This window comes from Castor canadensis, chromosome 9 (assembly GCF_047511655.1).
Source record: "Castor canadensis chromosome 9, mCasCan1.hap1v2, whole genome shotgun sequence".
NCBI classification, from domain to species: Eukaryota; Metazoa; Chordata; class Mammalia; order Rodentia; family Castoridae; genus Castor; species Castor canadensis.
In genome coordinates, this window is record NC_133394.1 from 57,162,299 (window position 1) to 57,189,088 (window position 26,790).

The following is a 26,790-nucleotide window of genomic DNA, read 5'->3' on the forward strand; positions in this document are numbered from 1 at the left end:
ATTGTTGAATCTTCCTTTTTAATCCAGTTTGCCAAATGCTGTCTTTTGATGGGGAAACTGAGTCCATTGACATTCACTGTTAATATTGATAGGTATGTGGTGATTCCTGCCATTTTGTTGTTTTTGTTGTTTAAGGATTTGAATATGTGCAGCCTAATCAATGCTAATCTCTGATTCCTTGTCTTTTCTTCTCCTTTCTAACTGTCCTTTAGTGGTTTTGTTTGCTTTCATGTTTTGTGTGCAGAATTCCTTGTTGAATCTTCTGTCATGGTGGCAGTCATATATTGTTTTAGTTTCTGTTTATCGTGGAAGATTTTTATTGCTCCATGTATTTTGAGTGATGGTTGTACTGGGTAGAGTATCCTAGGGCTGAAATTATTTTCATTCAGTGTCCAAAATATCTCACTCCATGCCCTTTTTGCTATTAAAGTTTCCATTGAGAAATCTGCTGTGATTTTAATGGGTTTACCTTTATACGTCATTTGTTTTTTTTTCTCTTACAGCCTTCAATATTCTTTCTCTGTTCTCTGTGCTTGTTGTTTTAATGATAATCTGCTGTGGGGAGATTCTATTCTGGACAAGTCAGTTTGGTGTCCTGGAGGCTTCTTGAACTCAGCTGAATGAGCAAAACTTTCTTGAGATTTGGGAAATTTTCTGTTATTTAATTGACCATATTACGAATCCCTTTTGTGTGTACCTCTTCTCTTTCTTCAATGCCCATGATTCTCAGGTTTGGTCTTTTGATGGAGTTGCTGAGTTCTTGCATATTCCTTTCACAGCTCTTGAGTTGTTTGGCCAAGATTTCTTCTGGTTTTTTTTCTGTAATTTCCATTTTATCTTCGAGTTCTGACATTCCGTCTTCCACTTGTTCTAGTCTGCTGAAGTGACCTTCCACTGTGTTGGTTTTTTTTTTTTTTCTGTTTGATTCTTTTTTCTGAGGTCTTCCATATCTTTGGTCAACTCCTCTTTTATAATTTTTGTTTTCATCTTTTATTCATTCATCGCTCTTTTTATAGGGTCCTTTGTTTCACTTTAGTGTTTAAGTTGTCTCTGAGTTCATTTATTTGTTTCTGTGTCTTCCCATGTTCTTTATTTTTAGTGTCTTGAAGTTTCTTGAGTGCATCTTATACATTTCGGTTAACCATGTCTAGTATCTTCTCCATGAATTTCTCAATGATTTCTTACAAGATTTCTTCTTTGAGGGTGTTTTTCTGAGCATTGCTGGGCTCCTTATTGACATTTATCATTGTTTTGTTGGGGTCAAGAACTGGGTATCCATTCTCTTCATTTCCCACTGAATCCTGTATTGAATTATTTTTTTGAGCAGAGCAGTTTTCATTCCTTCTTCTTTTTCCCATTGCTCCACTTGGTGCTATGCAACTATTCTCTTGATAGGGTAGTTTAGGTTTTAATTGCCTGTTTTTTCTTCCTTGATTTAATTTTTGTGTTGTGTCTGTCTTGGTTGTTAGCTAGGTTGGTATGCTATTTCTGTCCCTGGTCTGGAGGTATAATTTAGCAATAACTAATTCACAGATTCAGTGCCTGACAAGTTGTTTATTTATTATATAGAAGACCCCTTGGTGATATTATCTATAAACAGTAGGTGTTGGGGGGGGGGGTTATGCTTGTTAGGCTAGATAGAAAAATTTGGGAAATTGGTGAAGGTGGCACTAAAAGGGGATTGGGAAGTGGGGTGGATGAGTGGGGGTTGCTGGGTTTGGGGGCTCTTGTGTGTGTTGGGTGTATTTCTGTTGCTGCAGTGTAGGGTGCTTGTGTCAGGGATTGCAGGGGATTAGGGTTGTGTAATGTTGGTACAGTAGGCTAGTCAGCGGGTGGTGAGTGTAGGAGGGAGGAGTGGTGTTGGTGACAGATTGGGGAGGATCGGAGGGGTGGTGAAGACAGGGAGAGAGTGGATAAGTATGGGCAGAAGGAGTAGTTGGGAGGGAGAACAATGGATTGTAGCACAGGAGAAGGAGAGTGAAGTGGATAAGAATAGGGATGAGAAGATAGTGATAGTGAAGTTAATAGTACAGAAAGAAAATAGAAATAAAAATAAAATAAAACCCACAATAATGTAAAAACATAAATAACACCAGGTTCAGGAACAGTAGAATTTCAGTCTTTGGTTTAAGTTCTGTAGTTATTCCTCCAGCAACCAGTCCTGGTATTGGCATATAATCAGAAGCTCTGACGTGGTCTCACAAGGTAACTAGCTTGTGAGTAGTGTTTGTCTCTTCTGTCCATCAGTTTAATTGAAACTGTGAGCTGAGGTAAGTCTGCCAGTTCATGCAGCAGACTGGCAGCTGTGTTATCCTTCAGCTGCAGCTCTGCTTGTTCATCTCCTCCCTCAGGAAGGTGGGGCAGTTCAGTTTTAAATGCTGTCCTCTGGCCCAGGAGATCAGCTCTGGGATCCACTACCTGCCCTGCTTGGGGAGGTTGCTTGTTGCCCTGCCTCCACTCTCAGTCTTTTTTGTCTTTCCTGCGTTTGTTCACTGAGAGTTGGGTGCTGAGTGTTTAGTTCTTTGCCCTGCCCCCATTCTCCAGGGAAGGTACAGCGTTTCACCCACACTTCCACTATCACTGTTAGATTACACTTTGCTATTTATGTTTTTCAGTTTTGCTGGGGTGGGAAGGTTCAGTCTGCCCAATGGCTGCACTGGTTTATGTTCCTGGGGGGTGGGTAGGGGAGTCGCACATGTTGTGTGATGCTCACCTGGTTCATTCTACCAATTCACTCAAGCATGTTTGAAACAGGTGGTGGGGAGAATTGGTGCCAACTTTTTTCAGTGCATTATAGCATGGTGAGGCTTTCCACAGGCTAGGGGTTCAGGATGTTGCAGAGTTTGATTCTGATTGATGCTGTGTCTTCTGCATGATGGAAGAAGGATAAGAGAAGGAAAGAAAAGAAAGAGAAAAACAGTGTGGGGGGTGCCGTTTCCCTAGGCCAGACCCACCTTGTTGGTTGTGCTGCGGGTCACAGCTGTTAGGTGCAATTAAAGGCTGATTTAAGGGTCAGTGTTTTAATTTTTTTTGCACCTAATGTAATGGCAGTTATTATTTCGCTAGAAGCAATCAGAATTACCCACACATAGCTCCAACATCTCAAGGAGGTTTCTGGAGTCATCACAGAGTTTGGGCTTTCTGCTTCCATACCCTAGCTGCCTTCTTGGATCTCTTCTTTTCTCTTTTAATGTTTTGTCTAGAAACCTATTTATCAGTAAGAGTGGGGTATTAAAATCACCAACTACTAATGTGTTAGGGTCTTTTCCTTCTAGTCCAGTAGTGGGTTTGTTTTTTTTTTTTTTATAAAATTGTGTGTGCCAATGAAGTTCAAGATGCATATGTTTACTATTGTTACATCATTTTGATGGCTTTTTCCCTTTGTTAATATGTCTCTTTGTTAATATTAGTCTCTTCTGACTAATTTTGGTTTGAAGTTTGTTTTGTCAGGAATGAGTACAGCTACCTGCTTGTTTTTGCTTTGCCACTAAGGTGCATTTCTTATATGCAATAGATGGTTGGGTCTTGTTTTTAAATCCAGTCTGCCATTAATATTCACAGTTACTATGGAAAGGTATGTAATAATTCTTGTCATTTTCTTGTTTTTTGTAATGGTTGATTCTTTCCTAATCCTCATTTCCTTATCTACTTGTCTTGTGAGATTTATTCTTTCCTGTCTTTCATGGCTGTGTTTATCTTCCTCTTCTATGTATAGGATTCCTTTAAGGATCTTCTGTGGTGCTGTCTTGGTGGTCATGAATTCCTTTAGTTTTGTTGCTGTTATTTTTTTTAATCATGGAAGATTTTTATTTCTTCTTCACTTATAGAGGATAATTTTGCTGGATACAAAAATCTAGGTTGACATTTAGTTTCTTTCAGAATTCATTATTCCATGGCCTTTTTCTTTTAGAATTTCTGCTGAGAAAACTGCTGTTATCAGTTAGATGTACCCTTATATGTGAGTTGGTGCTTTTCTCTTGTAGCTATTGATATTTTTTCCTTGTTCTGTGCACTTAATATTTTTAACTGTAATATGACTTGGTATAATATGTCTTGTCTGTTTGGTGTTCTCATAGTCTCTTCTACTGGATGACCATCTCCTTCTCAAGATTTGAAAATTTTCTGCTGCTTTCTTCAATATGTTTTCTTTGTCATTAGCTTGCACCTCTTCTCCCTCTTTTAATGATGTACCAGATGCCTTATATGTTCTGTTTGTACTTTCTTAGTTTTCTTCTTTATTACTGTCTGAAAGTTCTAATCCAACCACTTTGTCTTCAAGTCCTTATAGTCTGTCTTCCACTCCATCTAGTCTATTAGACTTTCAAAGAAGTTTTATTTGACTTATTGAGCTTTTTGGCTCCAAAACTTCAATTTTATTTTTTTTCAGAATTTCTGTTTCTATTAATTTCTTCTTTCATATCCTGCATTGTCTTCTTTATTTTATTCAGCTGTATTTTGTTTTCTCCTTAAATTCATTTAGGTCTTTATTCATGTCTCACTTGATTTTGTAGACCATTTTTATAATCATACTTTTGCATTCTTTGTCTGAAATTTAATCCACTTCATTATCATTACAGCCCATTACTGTAGAATTATTAACTTTTAGATGAGTTGTGTTGTCTTGTTTTTTCATATTTCTTATGTTTCTGCATTGGGATTTGCACATTAGGAGCCAAGATTTTGGTTAGAGGTTTTAATCTTCCCCTAATCTTTTTGTTGAAACAATTGAAATATTATTGCTAGGTTGTGGCAGCATCAAGGTTGTTTCTCACCACTGGATTTGGAGTGTAGTTCAATAGCCAATGATAGTTATACAGAGACATTCCTAGCATTGTTTCCATGCATATGTGTATTACAGCCCATATTGGTTCAACTTACCAGACCTCTTCACTACTTCCTAGGCCTCTTCTCACTAGTGGCCTCTTGCAGTTTAAGATTACTGTATTTGCTTCTGTACAGTGAGCATATCAACCACATTCAACTTTTAGGTTTTCTTCCCTTTCCCTATCCCTCCTGTGCATGGTCTCCCCTTAGTGTATGATCCATGTCCAATAATATTACTACATTTGTTTTAGGGCTATAATCCGCATATGAGGGAGAACATGGGAATTTGGCCTTCCTGACTAGCTTTTAAGATGATGTTCTCCACTTTGAGTACATTGATAAAAGCATGAGCACACAAGGGAGGGGTGAGGATAGGTAAGACACCTAAAAAATTAGCTAGCATTTGTTGACCTTAACGCAGAGAAACTAATGCATATACCTTAAAAGCAACTGAGGCCAATAGGAAAAAGGGACCAGGAACTAGAGAACAGGTTAGATCAAAAAGAATTAACCTAGAAGGTAACACAGATGCATAGGAAATTAATGTGAGTCAACTCCCTGTATAGCTATCCTTATCTCAACCAGCAAAAACTCTTGTTCCTTCCTATTATTGCTTATACTCTCTCTTCAACAAAATTAGAGATAAGGGCAGAATAGTTTCTACTAGGTATTGAGGGAGTTGGGGGGAGAGGGAGGGGGCAGAGTGGGTGGTAAGGGAGGGGGTGGGGGCAGGGGAGAGAAATTACCCAAGCCTTGTATGCACATATGAATAATAAAACAAAACAAAACAAAAAAAGATGATGTTCTCCAGTTCCATCCATTTACTTGTGAATAACAAAATTTCATTCTTCTTTGTGGCTGAATAGAATTCCATTGTGTATAAATACCACATTTTCTTAATCCATTCATTAATAGTAAGGCATCTTGGCTATTTCCACAGCTTGGCTGTTGTGAACAGTGGTGCAGTAAACATGGGTGTGCAGGTACCTTTGTAATAACTTGAGTTGCATTCCTTTGGATATATCCCTAGGAGTGGTATTGCTGGACCATGTGGCAGATCTGTGTTTAATTTTTTAAGACGCCTCCCTATGGTTTTCCATCTTGGTTGCACTAGCTTGCATTCATATGAGCACTGTATGAGGGATCCTTTTTGCCCCATAGCCTTGCCAACATTTGTTGTTGGTGGTGTTCTTGATGGTAGCAATTCTAACAGGAGTGAGGTGGAATCTTAGTGGGTTTTGATTTGCATTTCCTTTATGGCCTGGGATGGTGAGTGTTTTTTCATTTGTTTTTTTGGCCATTTGGACTGAATGAAGTAAAATTTTAAAAATTACTTTTGAATTCAAAAAAAGGATAGGTTACCAAGTCCCCTAAGGACATCAGTCATGTAGGCAGCAATACAAAATCTTTGTCAGTGCCAACTAGGTTTTCTTTCCTTGACCACTGCAGCTCAAGCCAGAGGGTGAGAGCAGAGTCTGTGTACTAGTTAGCTTCCTAGCTTTTCTTTGTGTTGTTCACCAAGTAAACAGAGGGCCTGGTTTATGGGCAGAGCTGGCAGCATTTATTCTGGCTGTCCTCCTCCTCCTTTCAAAAAGACTGGAGGAGGCCAGGTGCAAGCTTTCTGCTGGTCTCTCACACCTTCACATGTCTGGTCCTAGGACAGAAAAGTCCTATGGGGATGCAGTGAGCAGTGCCTCAGCAGTGGAATGCTCCACTTTCCAGGTCTCCCACTTGATGAAACTTAGCTCCTGTACATAATCACTTGCCACTGCTCCTTTTTTCCCCCCAAAACTCTGGTAGCTTGGCTTCCCTACTTGATGGTTCAGATGAGAATGTGAATTCCATTTTGCTCCAACTAGCTTCCAACCATGTGGAGTTCTCCACATTTCTGATTCAGAGTCTTTCCCTATAGCTGGACCTGCTCCCCAGGCTAGCACTCAGTGGTTAAGTCTCTGACCATTGCTGTGGGTTCCCAGAGACCAGATAATGCAGGGAACTTTGACTCCCAAAGAATCAAGAATCCTTTCAAAATGACTTCCAGCCTCTGCACTGTTACCAAAAAGAGAGAGCTTTCCTGGTGCCTATATGCCGTGCAGACTCCAGGACCCCTATTTGGATGGACTGCAAGTCTCGTTATGGAGTCCAATGTTAGTTTTGTTTTCTAAGCCTCTTCTCCTCCCTCTGCCATGCTGCTTCTGCCAAGTCTACTCCCTGAAGCTTTCTCTCTCCCTGTTCCATCCTCAAAAATTTTGTTTTTCTTTTTTTTTTTTTAATAAGACTCTGTTTGCAACTGAAACTACACTGTATGTTTTCTAAGGCTCTCTTTCACCTAGTCTCTACCCTCTGCCCTGCATTTGTGCGAGCATGCTACGTATTAGGCACTCCACCCACTGGAGCAGACTCTTCCTGTTCCACTTACCAGCTTTTTCTTTTTGTGTTGCTGTTATTGCTGGTTCTTCAGTACCTTCCCACCATTGCACACCTCAAAAGGTAGCTGCTCTCCAGCTGCTCAGTCTATTTCTAATATGCTAGTAATCAGTGAGTAGCTCTAGTCTATCATCTTCCGCATGACTTTTTTTTTTTTTTTTTTGAGACTTTATTCCTGTGTAGCCTATTCTGGCTGGTCTAAAACTCACTATGTAACCCAGGCTGTTCTCAAACTCATACTCCTTCTGCCTCAGTCTCCCAAGTGCTAAAATTATAGGTGTGTGCCACCACAACCAGCAAGTGTTCCTCATATATTTTGGATATGAGTTATTTGTCAGATGTATGCATATTGTGAATATTTTATCCTAGTCTGTGGTTTGCTTTTTAATTTTCTTAAAAGGCATCTTTTGAATAAATCTTTATAAGGATTATCAACTTTTTTCTGTTATACTTCTAAGAGTTTTCTATCTTTTGCTCTTACATTGAGGTTTATGAGCCATTTCAGATTAATTCTTGAGTATAGTATGAGACTAAGGAGCATGTGAATATGTGGTTGAAGCTACATCATTTCTTAAAATACTTTCCCTGTTGTATGCTTTAAAAATCAAAATAGGTAGGGATTCCTTTATTCTGTTCTAATATTTAATTTTATCCTCTATGCACTCTCACTTTCTTGTTTCTTAAGCACATCAGGTTTGAAGTTAAATCGTGTAAGTTCTTCAACTTTGTTCTTTTAAAAGTTGCTTTCAGTATTCTCAGTCATTTCAATTTCTTTATTATTTTTGTAGTTAGCTTCCTTACTTTTAAAAAAGTTCTTGTGGAATGTTGATTGGAACTGCATTGAATCTATAGATAAATTTGTGAAGAATGATTATCTTAATGACAATGAGATGGATCCATGAACATTGAAGAAATTCCCTTCTATTCAAAGCTTACTGAAAATTTTTCAGCAAGAGTGGATCTTCAATTTTGACAAGTGTTTTTTCTGCTCACATTAAGATAGTCATGTAGTTTTCCTATTTTATTCTGTTAATATGGCAGATTATACTAACTAGATTTGAATTGTAAACCAACTTCGAATTCCTGAGATAATTCTTAATGGTTGTGATTAATTTTCCATTTTACATATCATTAGATTCTATTTGCCAATTTTTTTAATATGTTTGTGTCTATATTCATGAGGGTTGTTAGTCTTGTAATTTTCACTTTTTTATATCTTTGATGTTAATATACTGATCTTATAAAACAACTTGAAAAGTATTGCCATCTCTGCATTCTGAAATGGTTGTATAATTTTTATGCTATTCTTTCTTTAGTAGCATTCAGAAGTGAAACCATCTGGACCTAGGGTTCCTTGGTGAGAAAGTTGGTATTTCAGGGTTTTTTTGCCCAGGTTTGCCCTCAAATCATAATGCTCCCCATCTCTACCTCCCATGTAGCTAGGATTATAGGAACAATGCCCTAGCCCCCTTCTTTCATTTCTAATGTTGGTAACTTGAGTTCTCTCTTTCATCTCTGTTCAGTCTAGCTACAGTTTCACTTACCCCCCACCATCAGGGTTGGGGATCATAACTAATTTTTTTTTTTTTTACCTTTAGGAAGCTGTCCTTTCCACTTCATTGATTTCTGCTCTCATCTTCATTGTTTCCTTGCTTATACTACTTTTGAACCTTAGGTTATTATTTTTGATCAGTTAGATCAAAGTGGTTATAATTTTTGTTCGTAGTCTGTCTTTATTGATTTATTTTCTGTAATTGCTAATATAGAAGCATTAAAATCTGCTATTATTGTTCTAGAATTATGTACTTATCTCTTTAATCCTGTCAGTTTTTCAATTTATTTACTGAAGCCCCTTTATTAGTAACAGACATGTTAGAAACTGTGGTGGTTCTAGAAGTTTGCCATATTTGACAGCTAACAAGTGTGCTTGCCACAGTTTCATGGAGGCTAGCAAATGACATGAGATTCCTGGGTCAAAGACAAAGGACAGTTTATTACTTTTTCACATTTATTTCTGACAGAATATGACCAGTTTTTATGCTCTTTCCCTAAGACTAATCCTCACTGAACAACCACATGAGGTTTCAATGGTACAGAAAATATTCTGTGCTGTAGTGTTTTGTGTATGGTCCCCACTGCATTTTCAGGACTTTTTTGCTTTGTTTTGGTTTTGCTTTTTTTAATTAAATGATGCTCATGCCTGAGTTCTTATCTTCTTTAGTTTCTGTAATTACATTACACCCTCTTTTTGGATATTTCATAGTCAAAAGTATACACGTAGAAATGTTCTTTTCCACTATTTATGAGTCTGTTAAATCTTTAAAACTGCCATTTCTAGTTATGCCAGCAATACGAATGCTTTTTCTAATTTTGGAAGTGGAGGGAGTCTATATTTTTGAGATAATTACTTTCCAGTGCTCTTCATTTGTTTCTGAAGATTCAGTTTTTTATATTGTTTTTTCTCAACCTTAAGGCCTTCCTTTGCCATTTTCTATAATATAGAAAACCAATTTTTTTGTGTTCTTTTATCTAGAAATAAGTTTATTTTTCCTTCATTATTGAAAGTTGTTTTCAGTAGGAATAGTACTCTGGGTTAACTTGTTTTTATTCTTTCTAGTTTCTGTTCTACACTGTTTTGATTTGACAGCGATTGTTAAATTGTCAGTCCCTGTCCACAGCCTAGCCACTTTCAAGACTTTTTTTTTTTTTTTTTTTGGTGCTGGGGTTTGACCTCAGGGCCATGCTGTTGGCTAGGCCAGCACTGTACCACTTAATTCATGACTGCTAGCTTTTTTCTTTTGCTCTGTTTGTTTTTCAGATAGTCTCATATTTTTGACCAGACCCAGCCTTGGCCCGCACTTCTGTCCCCAGTAGCCACCCACAGAACTGGGATTATAGGGCTGAACTGCCACACTAGTCTAAGATTCTCTTTCACTTTGAATTTCAGTCGTTGGACTGACTAAGCATGGTTTTCTCTGTTTTTATCCTGTTGAAGACTCATTGAGCTTCTTGATTGTATAAATTTGTTTACCAGTTTGGGGCACTTTGGGGCCTTTACTTCTTCAAATATTTTTATTTATTTATTTATTTATTTATTTTGGCACAACTGGGGCTTGAACTCAGGGCCTACACCTTGAGCCACTCCACCAGCCCATTTGTTTTGTGATGGGTTTTTTCAAGATAGGGTCTTGAGAACTATTTGCCCAGGTTGGCTTCAAACCGCAACCCTCCTGATCTCTGCCTCCTGAGTAGCTAGGATTACAGGCATGAGCCACCAGCACCCAGCTTCTTTTTTTTTCTGTCCCATTTTCTCTTTCTTTTCCTTCTGGAATTATAATTATACATATGATAGACTTCTTGATGTGGTTCCAGTAGAGTGATCTTTTCATGTAAACTGTATCATTTTACCTTCCTACATAAAATAGCTTCCCTTTAAAAGTAAATTACTGTTATATTTCCTTGCAGGCCTTGTGATCTATCCATAACTGTATTTGTGACCTCAATTCCTGCCTCTATTCTCTTTTCAGTTTGCTTTAACCACAATGGGTTTTCTCTTTTCTTCCCTGGAAACAAGCCAGTTATTTTTGTCTTGGCACTTAATGTTCCCTTTATCTTGAAAATTATTCCTACATATCTTTGTATGACTAACTCCTTTCTAAATCTGCATAAGTCACCTCCTCAGAGAGACTTTTTTTACTACTACCCCAGCTAAAAGTTGCCCCATCTTCTCAGAACACATACTCCCTACCACACACACACTTAGACCAATATCTCTTTTACAGCTTTACTGGAATATGAGAGACATACCATAAAATTCACTCATTTAAAATATTTTACCTACTGGTTTTTCATATATTCATGGGTACCTGTCACCATAGTCATTTTCAAACATACCTGTTTTAATCATGCTTTTTCCTAATTCCAAAAATGTCTGGTGAGTAACATAGACTTAGCAAATTTTCCTGAATAAATAAGTTCATTAATTCTAAGTAATTTAGGCATTTGCCTCCAGTAAATTATTAGAGAAGTTCAGTTGACTAAATCTGATATTCCTTTATCAGAACTGTGCTATTTCAAGGGCTTTCTGAAACAGCTGACAGCTTACCCCACTTTTTAAGAGTTATTGCAGGAAGTTACCAAAAACACCTTTGGATATACTGAATGCCAGTCATATGTACATTTCCCACCTTACTGTTGCTCAGGAATAGAAACCCTCCCAGGAACATTGATTTGTATTTTCAAAAATATTCTATGCAGAGTGTCTTTGAGACAGATTACACAATGTCTAATGCTTGTTTTATTTACTAATTGTGGTTAATAGTGAGTTATGCCTGAGATATTGAGCACCGTCTTTCTCTGGGTGCCTTTGATATTGAATGTCAGTTCTGAGCCTAGTTAATCCTTGTTCCATCTTCATAGGCTTTGATGCGGCCTGGAAGAATTGATAGAATCATCTACATGCCTTTACCAGATGCAGCTACAAGAAGGGAAATATTAAAACTGCAGTTTCACTCTATGCCAATCAGTAATGAGGTTGACCTGAATGAGCTCGTCCTCCAAACTGATAAATATTCTGGAGCAGAGGTAAGGTAGCTCCCTTCAAAATACCTTAGTGGATGGGATGTAGCTCAAAGCATGCTTAGCAAAACAAGGTCCTGCATTCGATCTCTATCTTTTTTTCAGGAAGAAAAAAAAAACCTGTGGCGAGTGAAGGGGACATAGTTTGGAGTTAGCAAGCAAGAGAAACTGCTTGCTAACAACTGTTTTAAATAACTGCATACTAAGAAATGTTAAAACAGGAGATCACTAAGTTAAATTTGCACTTTACTTGGCCTCTATTGTATCTCAGTTGTTTTTTACCTGTGATTATTTCCCAAAATACAGTCTTGAGAGAGTACCATGGATTTGAAGTTACTCTCTGTTAGACTCTTGAATCAACAGTTTCCAACCAGTCACATACCACAGTGAACTTTAATTGTTTTCATCTGTCAAATGGGAACGCCAGCACAACTTTCTCTGCTGTCTGCTCATGGAGATCATAAAAAAGTGAAATTATGATATCATCAGTGTAAAGGATTTTGCAAAGAAATTGTATTATTATCTTTTATCATTTTGGAAAATTATCTCAATCTACTTATATGTCAGTGATGTTTCTCACAAAACAGTAAAGAGACCCTGTGCCTTTTAACTGTGAGTGTTACCAGTGCTGTTGTCGTCTGATCAGAAGATCATGGTTTTGGTACTCCAAATGGAAAAATCCAAGCAGAGCACAAGGATAGGGTGAGGTAGGATAGCCTTATTGAGAGAAGGGGAGTCACCTGTTCTGTCAGGTGAGGAAAGGGAAGAAGAAGAAAAGAGCATGTGGACACAGGTGGAGTCCACCAGCAGAGAGAGCGTGCTTTTCTTTCTCAGGTGCCTTTAAAACCTACACTACCCCATGGGAGGGCAGGCTCAGGAGGTTCCCACCCAATAATGAGCGAGTGGCATGGGCACCTCCCAGCCAGGTGAGGGTGGTTTGGCCCATCTCTAGTCAACCTACATGATTAAACAGAAGGCCTTGACCAAACACATGAGTTTGCCTTTTGCTGAAAGACTAGAAGGCCTAAATATTAAAGCACATGCGTAAGAGCTGCCTTTTTAATCTCTTAGCTTTGGTTACTTTTAGAGGTCTGGCATAATTGACTCCATCTGGATCTGGAGAAGTCCCCTCATTTGTGCAGTCCTTTTGAACTGTCTCAAGTTGGCTGAATGCCCCTTGTTCCTCTGAGAAGTTGGGGGATGCTGACCATTCGAGGATCGCATCTTCTTAAACTGTTTCTCTGAACAGTTGTATCTGAAGATTTTGCCAATTTGGCAGTTCTGTCCCTCTGTGCCAGAGTGCTCCCCGGGAAAGTCCAGAAATTCAGATTCTGTCCCATGGAGGAGGGAGATTAGAACAGATCAGAAGTCAGGGACAATGAGACCTTTTTGGCCAAATTAAACTACAAAGAGATTTATTAAAAAGTGGCTCTTAGGTTGGGCTTAATTAGTCTAATTGCTTGTCCCATAGGAATGTACTGACACCTTTAAATTGTTGTAAAGTGTTAATAGGTAACAATTACAAAGTTTTACAAGGAAAATACAAAACAACACCAATACTTAAGAATGTCTGTCCTGATTGATGGATAAGCACTTGTCAGAGTCATTTCTGTATGGGCTTGCCTGTGAATGTTTTTGAAGGATCATAACTGTAATGACAAAACTCAAAGCAACCATGGTTAATTGTAATTTAAACCTTGAATTTTGGTTAGGTAAAATAACAAGTTGGTGATTATCAGCACTGTCAATACAGTACTGACAGTTAAAATCCCTATATTTTTCAATGGTTAAGGGAAGGCAGTGTTAGTAATTCTAAATAGCCCCTGTTTTGATGTTCAGTTATATATTATATATAAGACAATGTTTATCTAGTCAATGTCAGATAAACCAATGTTCATCTGATGAACAGATGTCAGATAAACTAATGTTATCTGACAAATAGATGTCAGGCCTACATGATAGAACTTCTGGCTTTTGTCATAAAAAGCAGAAATGTCAAAGACCTTATTAGAAGGTATCTTCGATGAAAGAACTATAGCTGCTTGTATGTATATACTTTTAACTCTATAAACAATTTTATGACATTTAGATACATGTATAAGGCACTAGGGGTATTAGAACCATTTAAGGAATTTTATTTAGTTTAAACTTAGTTTTTTTAGTGTTATTGGAAAAATACCTTAGGTTTCTGTGTTTGGCATGAGACTAATTTAAGCAGTATGTAAAAAATAGGAAATGATCTTAAATGGGCTATGAAGAGAACTAGTCATCTTGTTTTGGTTAGCAGGATCAAAGCATCTCCCAACACTTAAGGATACAGCCAAATGAGTATATTGGCTATCCCTATGCTGGCTGGTGTAAAGAAGGAGAGGGAAAGGGAAGTGGATAGTTGCCCTTTCAGGGAGAGAAATACAAGAACTTCTAGATTCTCAAAGCATCCTTCTTAAATCTTCTGAAAGCCTCAACACAAGCCCTTCAACCTCTTTCTATCACATCTCTGTGGAGCAAGTGAGTGGCAGGATACCCTGGCTTCTGAGTCATCCATTCCCCTAAGGGCCAGCCTCATCCACCCCAGCATGAGGGTTCTTTGATGGGATGTTAATCCTGAATGTTGACTCAACTGTTAAAACCTCAGAGCTAACATGACCAGTAACGAATCCAAATTGTACTAAAGTAAGCTTAGCTGATACAAACCCATCACTTGTGGTTAGTTTTTATATCAGGCCATTGGGTTGTAGTCAGTTTGTAAATGAGAAAAATGGGAGAACATGTATAATTTTTAATAATAAACCAATTAGATTAATGTCTGAAATAATTAGATACAGAAACAGCGATAAGGGAGTGTAACCTTGGTGTGTTTCTGTGACCCCTGTAGGCTATTGGGGGTAAGGTAAGCATGGGTGAAAATTTAGATTGGGTGGCTAGGGTAGATAGGCATGGCAAGTAGGTGGGTGAAAGAGTAGGTTAGAGGAGGGAGACAGAGAAGGTTGCAGATAGGAAGAAGGCAGGTTGGTTAGGCATGGGACCTTGATCACCAGAGGTGCTGCTTCATCCACCTTGTCCCTGGTTCCCTGAGCTCCGCTGGCCTCCCCACTGCCAGTGGAGCTGCCATGCCTCTGCATTTCCTCTCTCAGCCAGTTTAGGCACTGAGAGCCTTTCAGCTGGAGGCTGCTGTCCCATTCACCACCCCAAGCATACACACAGGTCCCTGTGCTTTACCACCATACTCCATGGCTGGCTAAGCGAGGCTTCCAGCCCACACTGAGAAGTGGGGTGGGCCTGTGCCACAGGGAAGGCCTGAGGGGAGGGATTGGAGGATGGCACCCTGTGGCTACAGGCCCAGAGTCCCTGCCTAATGGTGCTGGGCGGTTGGGGTGGGGGATCCATACCAGCGTCGGTAGGTGTTTTGGGGGTTCCTGAGCCAGTGGTGGCCTGCTCCAGCCCTCCAGAGGCATGGCCTCCAGGGGTGGGACTTCCATTCACCCCCAAGAGGCATATTGAGAAATTTCATGAGTGGCCAGCCAGGAAGCCGCACAGCTGTGCCACGCTGCATGTGCCTGCCCCAAGGGGTGTCCAGGAAGCCGTGTGTACACACTCATCCCTAGGTGCCTCTACTGCTGTTGTTTCCTGACAGGTGTAAAACCTATAGTTTTATGTCCCCTCCTCCCCCCACCCAACCCCCACAACTGCAAGGCACACACAAGCCTCCCACTCCGCAGGCAGCAGTTTATTTGCTCCCTGTCTTCTGCATGGCTCCCTGCCCCCCCCTTTTTTTTTTTTTTTTTTTTTGAGCAACCATGCTTTGCCAGGGGAGGCTTTCATTTTTTCTTTAAAAAAAAAAAAAAAAACTGTCACTGGATGGGCTGACCAAGGTGTGCCTCCCATTTGTTGTTTTAAAACTGCCAGTTAGGGGGAGAAAGAAGAGAAGATTAGAAAAACGGGGGCGGGGTGGAGAAGCTCAGCCTTAGCCAAAAGGCAGAGGGTGTTTCTAATTGTCTCGGCCATGTGATAGGTTAGAGACCTTGGAGTAGGGTCTCCCACAGTGCAAGGAAGGAAAGCGGTGAGGGGAGGCGGGGAGGCTAAGAAAGGTAGGGTTGGGGGAAGGGACAGCTAGCTTTTAATGTGGTCCATCTCCAGGGCAGAACCAGGGAACCTGTACATGAACCCTGTGCCTTGGGGCAATTGCAGGAGCTCGTAAATCCTGCTAATCAGGGTGCTGTCCATCTATGCCAAGCTCCAAACAAGCCCTGAGTATCAAGTGAATGCCCCAGCGTAAGGGTCCCCTACTACCCAATCCATAAGTGGTGTTTGGTTCTGAAGCATCAAGTGGTGAGGCGTGGTACTAGAGGAGAGAAAGGTGGATTAAAACAAAGATTGGTAGAGATAGCATATTGGGATCTCACTGTTCATTTTCTCCTGACTGGCTTGCCACAAAAGTTACCAGAGCTGGTGCAGTCTTTGACTAGAAGATCATGGTTTTGTGCTCCAAATGGAAAAATCCAAGCAGAGCACAAGGATGGGGGAGGGGTAGGACAGCCTTATTGAGAAAAGCAGTCACCTGTTCTGTCAGGTAAGGAAAGAGAAGAAGCAGCAGAGGGCATGGTGTGTGCAGGTGGAGTCCACCAGCAGAGAGACCGCACTTTTCTTTCTCAGGTGCCTTTAAAACCTACACTACCCCACTGGAGGGCAGGCCCAGCAGGTTCCCACCCAATAATGAACAAATGGGGAGGGGTATGGGTGGCTCCCAGCCAGGTGAGGGTGGTCTGGCCCATCCCGGGCATCCTACATGAGCCCCAAACTTCTCCTACTTCTAGTCAGCCTCATGAAGATGCACTCTTAACAAAAACTGCAAGACTCTATGTAAATATGAAAGTCACCTTGTGTATCACAGGCAAGTGCTCAACTACTGAGCTACAAACCCTACCCTCCTACATGAATTTTTTTAAGAAAATTCCAAAGCATATACCTTGATACAGAAATCATTTCTGAGTGCTGCTCACTTGAATTTGTATTGGAAAGTCAATATTTTTAACTAAGAAATTATAGATTCTTTTTGTTCTGAATTGTCCATTATATTTTGTCTGCTGTTTTCATCCATCTTCTATGAAAAAAAAAAAAACCCAAAGAAATTAGCAGACAGCATATTACTAGTGGTACTTGGAAGTACTAGAGATAAATTTACATGTAGAATTGACTTTATTTTATCATGTGGTCTTGACTAATAACATCCAAAATAAACCTCACATCTACTAATTGTGTTCTCTTAAGAACTATGGATATTTGATTTTTCCTCCTTAACTTTTCACTCCACTGGTGTAGGGAGGAGCCATGTAGAAAGTAGCTGAACAATAGTTGGAATGCACTCACCTTGAAATCCTGTCTGAAATAAAATTTTTATGAGCATCTATTTGTCATGACCATAAACAAAGTTAAAAGGAATATGAAGTTACTATTAACTGACTGCCCCAGCATTTCTAAAATTCAGTTTTTGATGCTAATGTAAGGGCTCTGGCATCTTGTATATAGTGTGGCAAGTTAGAGAAAAGTCTTCTTTGATTGGGGTGAAACGGAAAAATGCAAGATTAAGTGTGCCTTTCTCACTTTGAAGTAATTTCTGGTACTTACATTGAAGTGCAAAATAACAATAAAAGCCAGTAAGATTCTGTCTATTCCAAAAGAAAAATCTCATTTGGTACCAGCAATTATTATACCAACTTGTTGTTCTTACGTACTACATAAATGTAGCACATTTATTATGAATTTTATATCAGATCTTCTAAAAATAGTCACAGGAAAAGTAGCAGAAAATTCTGTCCTTTCTTAAATGTTATTTTTGTCGTCCTATTATGCTCAGCTAAGGGAGGAGATCACATTATGGTCTTTTGGACAATCAGTATATTATTACAAATTCATAGAAATTTTATCTCTCAGCTAGATCTTAGTAGGTCTGTGGTTTTCAATTTGTAAGAGATTGGTTTGTTACACATTGGGTTGGTTGTTTGTTTTTGGTCTAAATAGTTAGAAAGTTCCTATAAAAGGAGAGCGATTGTCATTTTTAAGAAGTTTTAAAATTGACAGGAAATTTAAGAGGGTCAAAACTTAGTTTAGATAAAAAACAAGATCTTATCTTTTTTTCTCTGTGTCTTTTCATCTGTATGAACACAGTGCTACAAAGTTGGAAAGGCAAAATTAGATTTGATTTTTTTTAAATAGTAAAATGAATTCAAAACCAGAACCTCAATTACCTGTCTCATACAAACTCAGTGCTTCATAAACTCTGATGTAACTCATTTATTTCCTCCCTAGACTAAGACCATATCCTTCAGCACAGAACACATTTAACAAACTCTGTAAACTGGGAGCAAAAAAGGAAAAAAGCCTTAAAACTTATAGTCGGGGAAAAAATAAACTTCCAGTTGTATTGTTATAAGAGGAGCTCCCCAATTAATTTCAGTTAACTGCCTTCACAAGTCCATAGCATATTATATTCAAAATTATGTAAAACTGAATTTTATTTAAGCTATGTGAACAAGAACTTGGCCAGGTGATCTGGAGATGAGGAAATCCCTGGCACTCAGGAATTTTGCTCCTGTTTTTCAGGAGCAAAATATTTAAGTGTAATGAACATTTCTTATTTTTATTTTGATGGTACTTTGAATGACTGGGAATGGGGGGTAGATTATGTTGGAAAATGTTTTCATTTCATTTTGCCCTATCAACATTGTTCCATAGAAGCCCACAGAGGTTCAGTATTTAAAGCAGATCCATATACTCTGAGACACTCCATTTTCCTTCCCTGGAGGACGTATACAAAGAAGTGAAGGATTCTTTAAGCCCTAGAAGTATCCCTACAGAAAGTTCCTTGCCTGCTAGAAGGGGAATGCAGTCATTTGGCAGCTTCCTTCAGCCACCTCTGCTGCTGGCCACTCATTCCCTGTGGCTGTGGCCCCCATTGTCTTTGTCTCTTTGCTGTAGCTCTCAGTAAATGGAAAAACGTGTTGCCATTTAAAAGCAGATGAGAATTCAGCTCAAAGAGAAATAAGTCTTTTTTGGTTATGAGTATTTTCTTTTGCTTTAATTTTTGTTTTTAAGTTAATGTAGCAGATTCTACTTCATTCATTTGCCTTTTATCATATTATTCTGTTTACTCTTGAAAAACTTATCTCTAATAAGAAATTAATTATCACAATGTGCACCTGAAAGCCATATCTGGTCTCATTTCTCTGTCCTAAGCTTGCTGAGAGGTGATGAGTAAAATACACAGTTTCTTCTGTGTACAGGAATTTGCTGGCATAAGCCAATGACTACTGTTTTTTGAAAATTTGGGCTGAGTTTCATTTGCATTTAGATATTGTCTTCCCTTTAGTAATAATTTTTAAGTGAAATTGGTAATACAGACAGTCCCTGACTTAGGACGATTTGACTTACGATTTTTTTCAACTTTATGATGGTGCAAAAATTATACACATTCAACAGAAAGCATATTTTGAATTTTGATCTTTTCCCAGGCTGTGGCTAATCAATATGCTGCAGATACTCTGAGGTGTCAGGCTCCCAGTAATGTACACAGATACAAGAGTAAACAGCTGGTGTTCTCCAGTGTGCTGTGTTGCTAATAAGCTTTTATAGTAAGTAAGTTAGATGTGTTTCAACTTAAGATAGTTTCAACTTAAGATGGTTTTATCTCGAGACAACTGTATCATAAGTTAGGGAGCATCTATATACTAAGAGCCAGGTATCAAACTATACATTTTGTAAATAATATAGGTAATCAGAGCATTTCTAACACATATCAAGATTTGACGATTCAACTTACATCAAGAGGCAGTAAAGTGGCAGGGTGGAAGTTTTGATTTTGCAGCTGAGTAGACCTTTAATAGAGTCCTAGCTCTTTTCTGTCAGGGGACCTTAGGCTAGTTATTTCACTTCTTGTAACTTGGTTTCCTCCTTTGTAAAATCTCTGTGTGAGTGGAATTGTTTTGAGGGTTAAAGAAAATAAAAAAAGCACCAAGAAAAAAAATTCCTCACATAGAGTACTTCATAAAAGTTACATTCCTTCATCCTTTCTCAGTTACCACTAAAATATCAGGTGATGTTGCTACAAGATGGTAATATGTTTTGCATTGCCTCAATAACTCGACCTTACAGCTAAATAGCATTTCCCTCCCATTCTTTTCTTTAAGATGTAACAATTTGCTTAATATAATTATTTGTTTCATCTTATAAACTTATAGTACTTTGTTAGAGTTAAATGCATTTCATAGTAAGTTTTCAAAAAGCTTTAACTTCATGTAAACCTAGCCTATTTATTCCTAGTTTAACATTAACATGATCTGTCTGGCCTTAAATTCTGTTTTTGCCTTCTGGGTCTCATAATAACTAATGTCTTTATGCTAGCTTGACACTGAAAAAAATCACATTCTGGTGTGCCTCCTTAATTCAAGAAGGGTTCTATTCACCATGCTTGAGCTGTTGTATCTAATAAAAGCAGAACCTTAAATTACTTTTCTATGTTGCTGATTAACATTCCTTTTGACATCTTTCTCCCACACAGTGAAAACAGGAGAGCAATTAAAGCTATTTAGAATGTCTATATTCTTCCTACATGAAGGACAATGTCTTAAGATACTGTCCTCAAACTAAGAAATCAGAACCAATGTGTTAGAATCTGGTGTAGACCCACTGTTTATCTTACCAGTCTGTCCTGCGCTGAGATAGGAGCAGGGTTTAACAGCAGGACAGAATACACATAGCAGTGGCCTCAAGCCCTCTACTTCCTGTCATTAGAAAGCAGCCTGCAGCAGTGTGCCTGTCTCCAGAGTAAAGCAGAGTACCACAGCACTTTAGCAACTCTTGTAGATGGTCTGTAACCTACTTTTCCCACCTGATGAGACACTGCCCTGTGAAAACCAACTAGACTTCTATTCATATTTGAGGTCTTTTTTTGTAATTTCTACTCTTTCTTGAGCCTTTATCCTAAAATTCTGTGTCTAATCCCAGAATTTCAAAATATTCTTTCCTTATATAGCCTACTAAAATTACTACTTTGTCATTAAATCATTGTGTGTGAGCCTTTATCCTAAAATTCGTCTAATCCCAGAATTTCAAAATATTCTTTCCTTATATAACCTACTAAAATTACTACTTTGTCATTAAATCATTGTGACCATCCCACGCAGAAATGCCCTTTCCTTTTGAACTGCTTTATATTTATTTCTGTTTTACTTACTTAGCTATTAGCACATTTTCCCTTGCAGCTATTTCAATGTGAGCAGCTGTCTTGTCTCCTGAAAGATTCTCTAGGGCAGAAACTAGGGTTTGCACCTTTTGGAAGTCCAGCAAAGCTACTGTTATCTCACACTAATATTCATGTGGCATAAATGCTAAATTTATATGCTGATTGTAAGTCATTTTACCAACCAAAAATGTTGGCCTTAACATTCATTAACATGGCACTTTTTACTTTTTTTTTTTCATATACATTATCTATTTGAGTGCCCTAACTCTATGGGAGCAATGGTGTAGCAAAAGAACTAGAGCTAAGTAAAAGTAATTGATTTGTCTAAGGTTCCACAGCAAGTAACAAACTCAGTACCATAAACCAGGTCTTTCAGTTCCTCCTGAAAGACTCTTCCATGCTCTCAGCCTTTGATTCAAGAGAATAGTCTCTGAAACTTTTTTGAGTTTCCCTTTGACCTGTCTAAACCTTTGTTAAAGACTTACCTATTCTTACAGTGATTTAAGCAGGCTAAACAAATGAGATACCTATTGTTTTTATATATATTTCTCTTTACAATAATTGTCTTCTCCTACCTACTTTTCATCTTTCAAAAAATCTATAAGCTATTTGACATTAGGAACTTTGGTTTTTTAATTCATTTAATTCATTTCTCAAGTATTATGAGTAAGACTTAAAATTTAGAGGGAAAGACATTTAAGCAACTACGTTCTGAGATAATGTGTTTAGGTGGAAAGCTCTAGTGATGTGCAAAATACTACCGGAGAAAGAAGAGGGAAAAACTCACACAAGCTAACATTAAAGGGAATAGTTTCCCCTTTATAGTGTCCTCGAATATTCCGTTTGGGAATCTTAATGGGTATTTTGGAGTTCTGCAAATAGAGTATTTCTGGTAGATAGAAACGCAGAGATGCATGAAGAAAGATGCTGTGGTCTAGAATCTAGGTTCAACATGACTGGAGGAAAGAATCGTGGAGTTGTAGGGGATAAAGCATAAGAAAGAAGGTCAAACTTAAAATGAAGGAACTTGGATAATATCTGAACTTGGTTTTCTCCTTTAATGGAAAGCCATTGAAAAATTTAATGAATTTTATTGCAGATTTGTCTTACTGAAAGATGGGTGACATTTGTATCTAAAGACACAGGAGTTAGCTGACTTGTGTACCTATATGTAAATATGAAAAAGGTGTTCCTTCCTCCCACTTGGAGTTTCTTGCTAGGGCAAAAAGCTACATTTTAGTCCTTACTTACCTCTTAGCTGGGCTATACTAGTGGATAGGTATAGCCTTCACATCACTGCAAGGCTTTCTCATTTTGGTCTTAGAGTTCTGCCACCCACATCACTTAGCATACTGCCTAATATAAAGTTAATACATTTCATTGAATAAACTTACATTTTACTTCAAAAATAAACTACACAAGCTGGGCGCCAGTGGCTCACACCTATGATCCTATCTACTTAGGAGGCTGAGATGGGGAAGATCAGTTTAGGGCCAGCCTAAGCAAATAGTTAATAAGACCCATCTCCAAAATAACCAGAGCAAAATGGACTAGAGGTATGGTTCAAGCAGTAGTGCACCTGTTTTGCAAGTATGAAGCCCTGAGTTCAAACCCCAGTCCCACCAAAAAAATTAAAAATAAGTACATAATAAATAAACTATATTCTGACTTTAATATTTGCCTCTGAGCCCTTGAACAAAAATTAATTGTAAATATTAAAGTTGTTTTGTGCGATATTAGCATCTTAAATTTGCCATGAGGTACAAAATCTACATGAATTGTTACATTTTTAAGTCAGGTAATGCCCTCCGTGCCATATTATATAACATATAGCTTTGAATATAAACTCCTAGGACAAAGACCTTACCCTGAAGCTCTGTTCACTTGGCCAAGAAATGACTACTTTGTTGTAAATGAGTTAAAGCATCCTTCAGGGCAAAAATCAGTACTTCAGTATCCTTTTAGTATACTAAAGGTAAACATTTAAGACTATAACTTTTCAGCCAGTACTACAACCCTCCCTTGCCTCTTCTTTAGTACTTTATGGTCTGCATTCTAAATGAAAAAAAAAAAAAAAAAAACTTAGCAAAAGCCAAGACTCATCTTAGCCATTTACTATAATATGAATTTGGATAAATCATTTATCATTTCTAGAACTCATTCTGATCCTTCAATAAGGGAGGAAGAATGTGATCTTTTTGATCCTCTCGAGTTAAAAATCTGTGTGATATACCTGTCATAGATTAATTATATAAGGAGTCCATCTGGGTTGAAACTCCAAGGATAGTTAGCATGGTTGTGCTTATCTTATAATAGTTCTAGAGACCGGAATCTTGAGATTTTAGTCAGGTCTCCAGATACTTGCTTCTGTGGCCTGCAGATTCTCATCATGGCACCAGAAGAACTAGACCATTGAAGAACTTTGACAGATTTAACACTGAATAGAAATGAATATTTTACCTGCTCAGAGATTCCAAAGCCTAGGGACTTTGGTTTGTTTGTCTGTTTGTGTTCTGCCAGATCTTTGGTTGTTGTGCTTTTCAGCTTTCTTAAGAACAGGTGCCAGTCAAGTTCAATATCTGTAGAGATTACAGTGCTATAATGTTCATTATAACTTACGGTTTTTAAAACTTGCAGTATATGGAAATGTATATCCAGTGCATAGTGATTCTCTGTGCTTTCAAACATCAATTTCTACTTAAATTGGCAACAAAAGTACCTTAATTCAACTTACCTGAAGGCTATTTTAGGTAAGATGTTTATACCAAATTAAACCATCCACCAGAACACCTTGTGCTGCCATACCATTACTGACTCTTTGGCAGGTGTTTAAACTGCTGTCTGTTTACAAGGAGCATTAGTCAGAAAGGAAGTAGATGTTTAATGAAAGGCTGGTTAGCAACAAATTTAATACAGCACTTTCTAGCCAACTATGGAAGCTCCTTTGCAGGGAAGAAGTATGTCCAGGCAACAAATTAGTCAGTACCTACCTGATAATCTAGTCCCTGATATCCAAGGTAAATTATGGAGAATTACTTAAGCAAGCCTGTAGTAAGGCTGATTTTTGGCTTAGGGTGAGAGGATGGGAAAGATCTTCTAAGCAAATGACCCCAAAGCAAGTAGAAGTAGCTACACTCATATCCAATAAAGTAGACTTCAAACCAAAATTAGTCAGAAGGGACAAAGAGGACTTCTTAATGGTAAAAGAAAACTGAAGTAACTCCCTATATCCTATCAACCCATAATGGAAAAAAACTAGAACTCAAGAGCAAAAGAAACTGCAAAAATATTCAAACACATGGAGACTGAGCAATGTTGTTTAATAACCAGTGGGTCATTGAGGAAATAAGATAAGAAATCCAAAAGTTCCTAGAGTCTACTGAAAATGAAAACACACCCTACCAGAATTTTTGGAATACAGCAAAGGCAGTACTAAGGGGAAAGTTTATAGCTATGGGCACCTGCACCAAAAAAAACAAGATATCCCAAATAGCATAAAGACACACCTCAACCTCCTAGAAAAACAAGAAACAAGCCCAATCCAAAATTAGCATACAGAAAAAATTAATAATGATTGAGGCAAAAATTAGTGAAATAGAGACCAAAAAACTATTAAAAGAATCTTTGCAAAGATAAATAAGATCAATAAACCTTCAGCCAATCTGACTAAAAGGAGGGAAAAGACACAAATTAATAAAATTAGAGATGAAAAAGGGGATATCACAATAAATACCAAAGAAATCCAGAGGATCATGAGAGAATACTTTGAAAACCTATATTCAAACATGCTGGAAAATCTAAAAGAAATGGATAAGTTTCTAGATGCATTTTGACCTACCAAAAGTGAACCAAAAGGATATAAACCACTTAAATAGAACTATAACAAGCAAAAAGATTGGAGCAGTTAATAGAGTCTGCCAAACAAGAAAAACCTAGGACCAGATGGATGCACTCCCAAATTCTACCAGACCTTTAAAGAATATATAGATACCATGGAATATTACTCAACCACAAAGAAAAATTATGATATTTGTAGGAAAATAGATGGAACTAGAGATCATCATGCTAAGCTAGATAAGCCAAGCTCAAACAGCCAAATATTGCATATTGTCACTCATTTGTGGAACCTAGACCTAAAATTATGAAGATGATGATAAGAATAATAGGGCATGAGTGTATATGGGGGCCTGTCAAGAGGGGGGAATCAGTGGGAGGGGGAGGGAGGGAAAATAATGAGTGGTGGAGAGGATCAAAGTATGCAACATACATGTACAGAAAGGTCACATAATGAACCCCATCAAGCACAGTGTGAAAAAGGGGAGAGGAAAGGAGAAGGAAAATACAATGGAGCAAACTTGTTGTAGGTCTGCTGTCTGCATGTATGGAATTATCACAGTGAAATCCCCTCATGTTAATATATGCCAACTCAAAAATAAAATTTATAAAAATCATTTTTAAAAATATATAATAAATGAACACTCATATATAAAATTTAGTACCAAAAGATCTCATTATGATAATTTATGTATATGTGTGTATCTGTCTTGCAACATGAAATACATACTCTATATTATTTTGAACCTTTTTTTTTTTGACTCTAGGAGTAGTATATTTGGGGACCTAAGTGTAACTTTATAAGTATTTGAAAATCAATTTGCTTACTGCCTAAACTAAATATATCTATAAACCTATGTTTAAATATTGCTCTGTGTATAAACTGATCATGCCTTGTAAACTAACCACCCAGGAAGATCATATTTTTCTTCTTTGACAGTAAATACTTTAGACAGTCAATATACTATTCATGTTTGTATTCATAATAGGGATACAAAATTCAGAATAATATGAGTATTGTTCCTATTTTATATACATCACAAAGAAAACCATAAGCTGTATAAAAAGAGAGAGAGATAAGCACTGGTAACTGTCAAATTTTCTTTCTTTTCCCCTCTAATGGTAATTGCTTTTAATATTTTTATGTAGACTGAATTGTACCCCCCAAATTAATATTTTGAAGTCCTAACTCCCTATGTAACTATTTGAACATAGAACCTACAAAGAGGTAACTAGGTTAAATGAGGTCATAAGAGGGGAGTCCCCCTTATCCAATAAAATTGGTGGCCTTACAAGGAGAGAGAGTGAGTGGAAAAGAAGAGAAGAGAGAGAGAAAACATGCTTGCACACTGAGGAAAGACCATGTGAGAACACAGAAGGACAGCCATCTACAAACCAAAAGGAGACCTTACCAGAAACTGAGTATGCTGGCACCTTGCTCTCAGAATTCCAGCCTCCAGAACCATGAGAAAATAAATTTCTGTTGTTTTAAGCCATATAGTCTTGGTATAATCGGCCCTTTCTATCTGCATATTGGAAATATTCCTCCTGTCAAAAAAAAATTGCAAGAAGTTCCAAAAATTAAAACTTGAATTTGCCATGTGCCAGTCATTCTGCTGAATCTGTGCTAATGCAGTCCTTTGTAGGTCTACCCTACCACAGCCTCTTACCACTCCTTAGACCCTCAGTCTTTCTTCAACACGCATTTGAGCATTCTTGTCCTGTTTGTAATCTAGGTAGTTAGGTTATGATGATTATGTCTCATGAAACAGACTTCTTTTTCTTGTCATTTTCTACTAAAACAATACGATAAAAATAACATTTATATCATATTAGATATTATAAGTAACCTAGAGATGACTTAAATTATAGAGGAGGACATGCATAGG

At 37.9% G+C, this 26,790-nt stretch overlaps 1 protein-coding gene across 4 annotated transcripts in view; it reads left to right on the forward strand.

Annotated features, from left to right (window-relative positions):
* Positions 1-26,790, forward strand: part of Afg2a (AFG2 AAA ATPase homolog A) — a 314,577-nt gene that overhangs the window by 241,997 nt on the left and 45,790 nt on the right. For 2 of the 4 annotated variants that reach the window (XM_074041682.1, XM_020172263.2), the window contains exon 15: positions 11,671-11,835. In XM_074041682.1, the coding sequence (XP_073897783.1) occupies positions 11,671-11,835 (165 nt within the window). Of the gene's footprint in view, positions 1-11,670; positions 11,837-11,934; positions 12,440-26,790 lie in introns of those variants that run through there. The other 2 variants (XM_074041683.1, XM_020172255.2) reach the window with 2 other exon arrangements.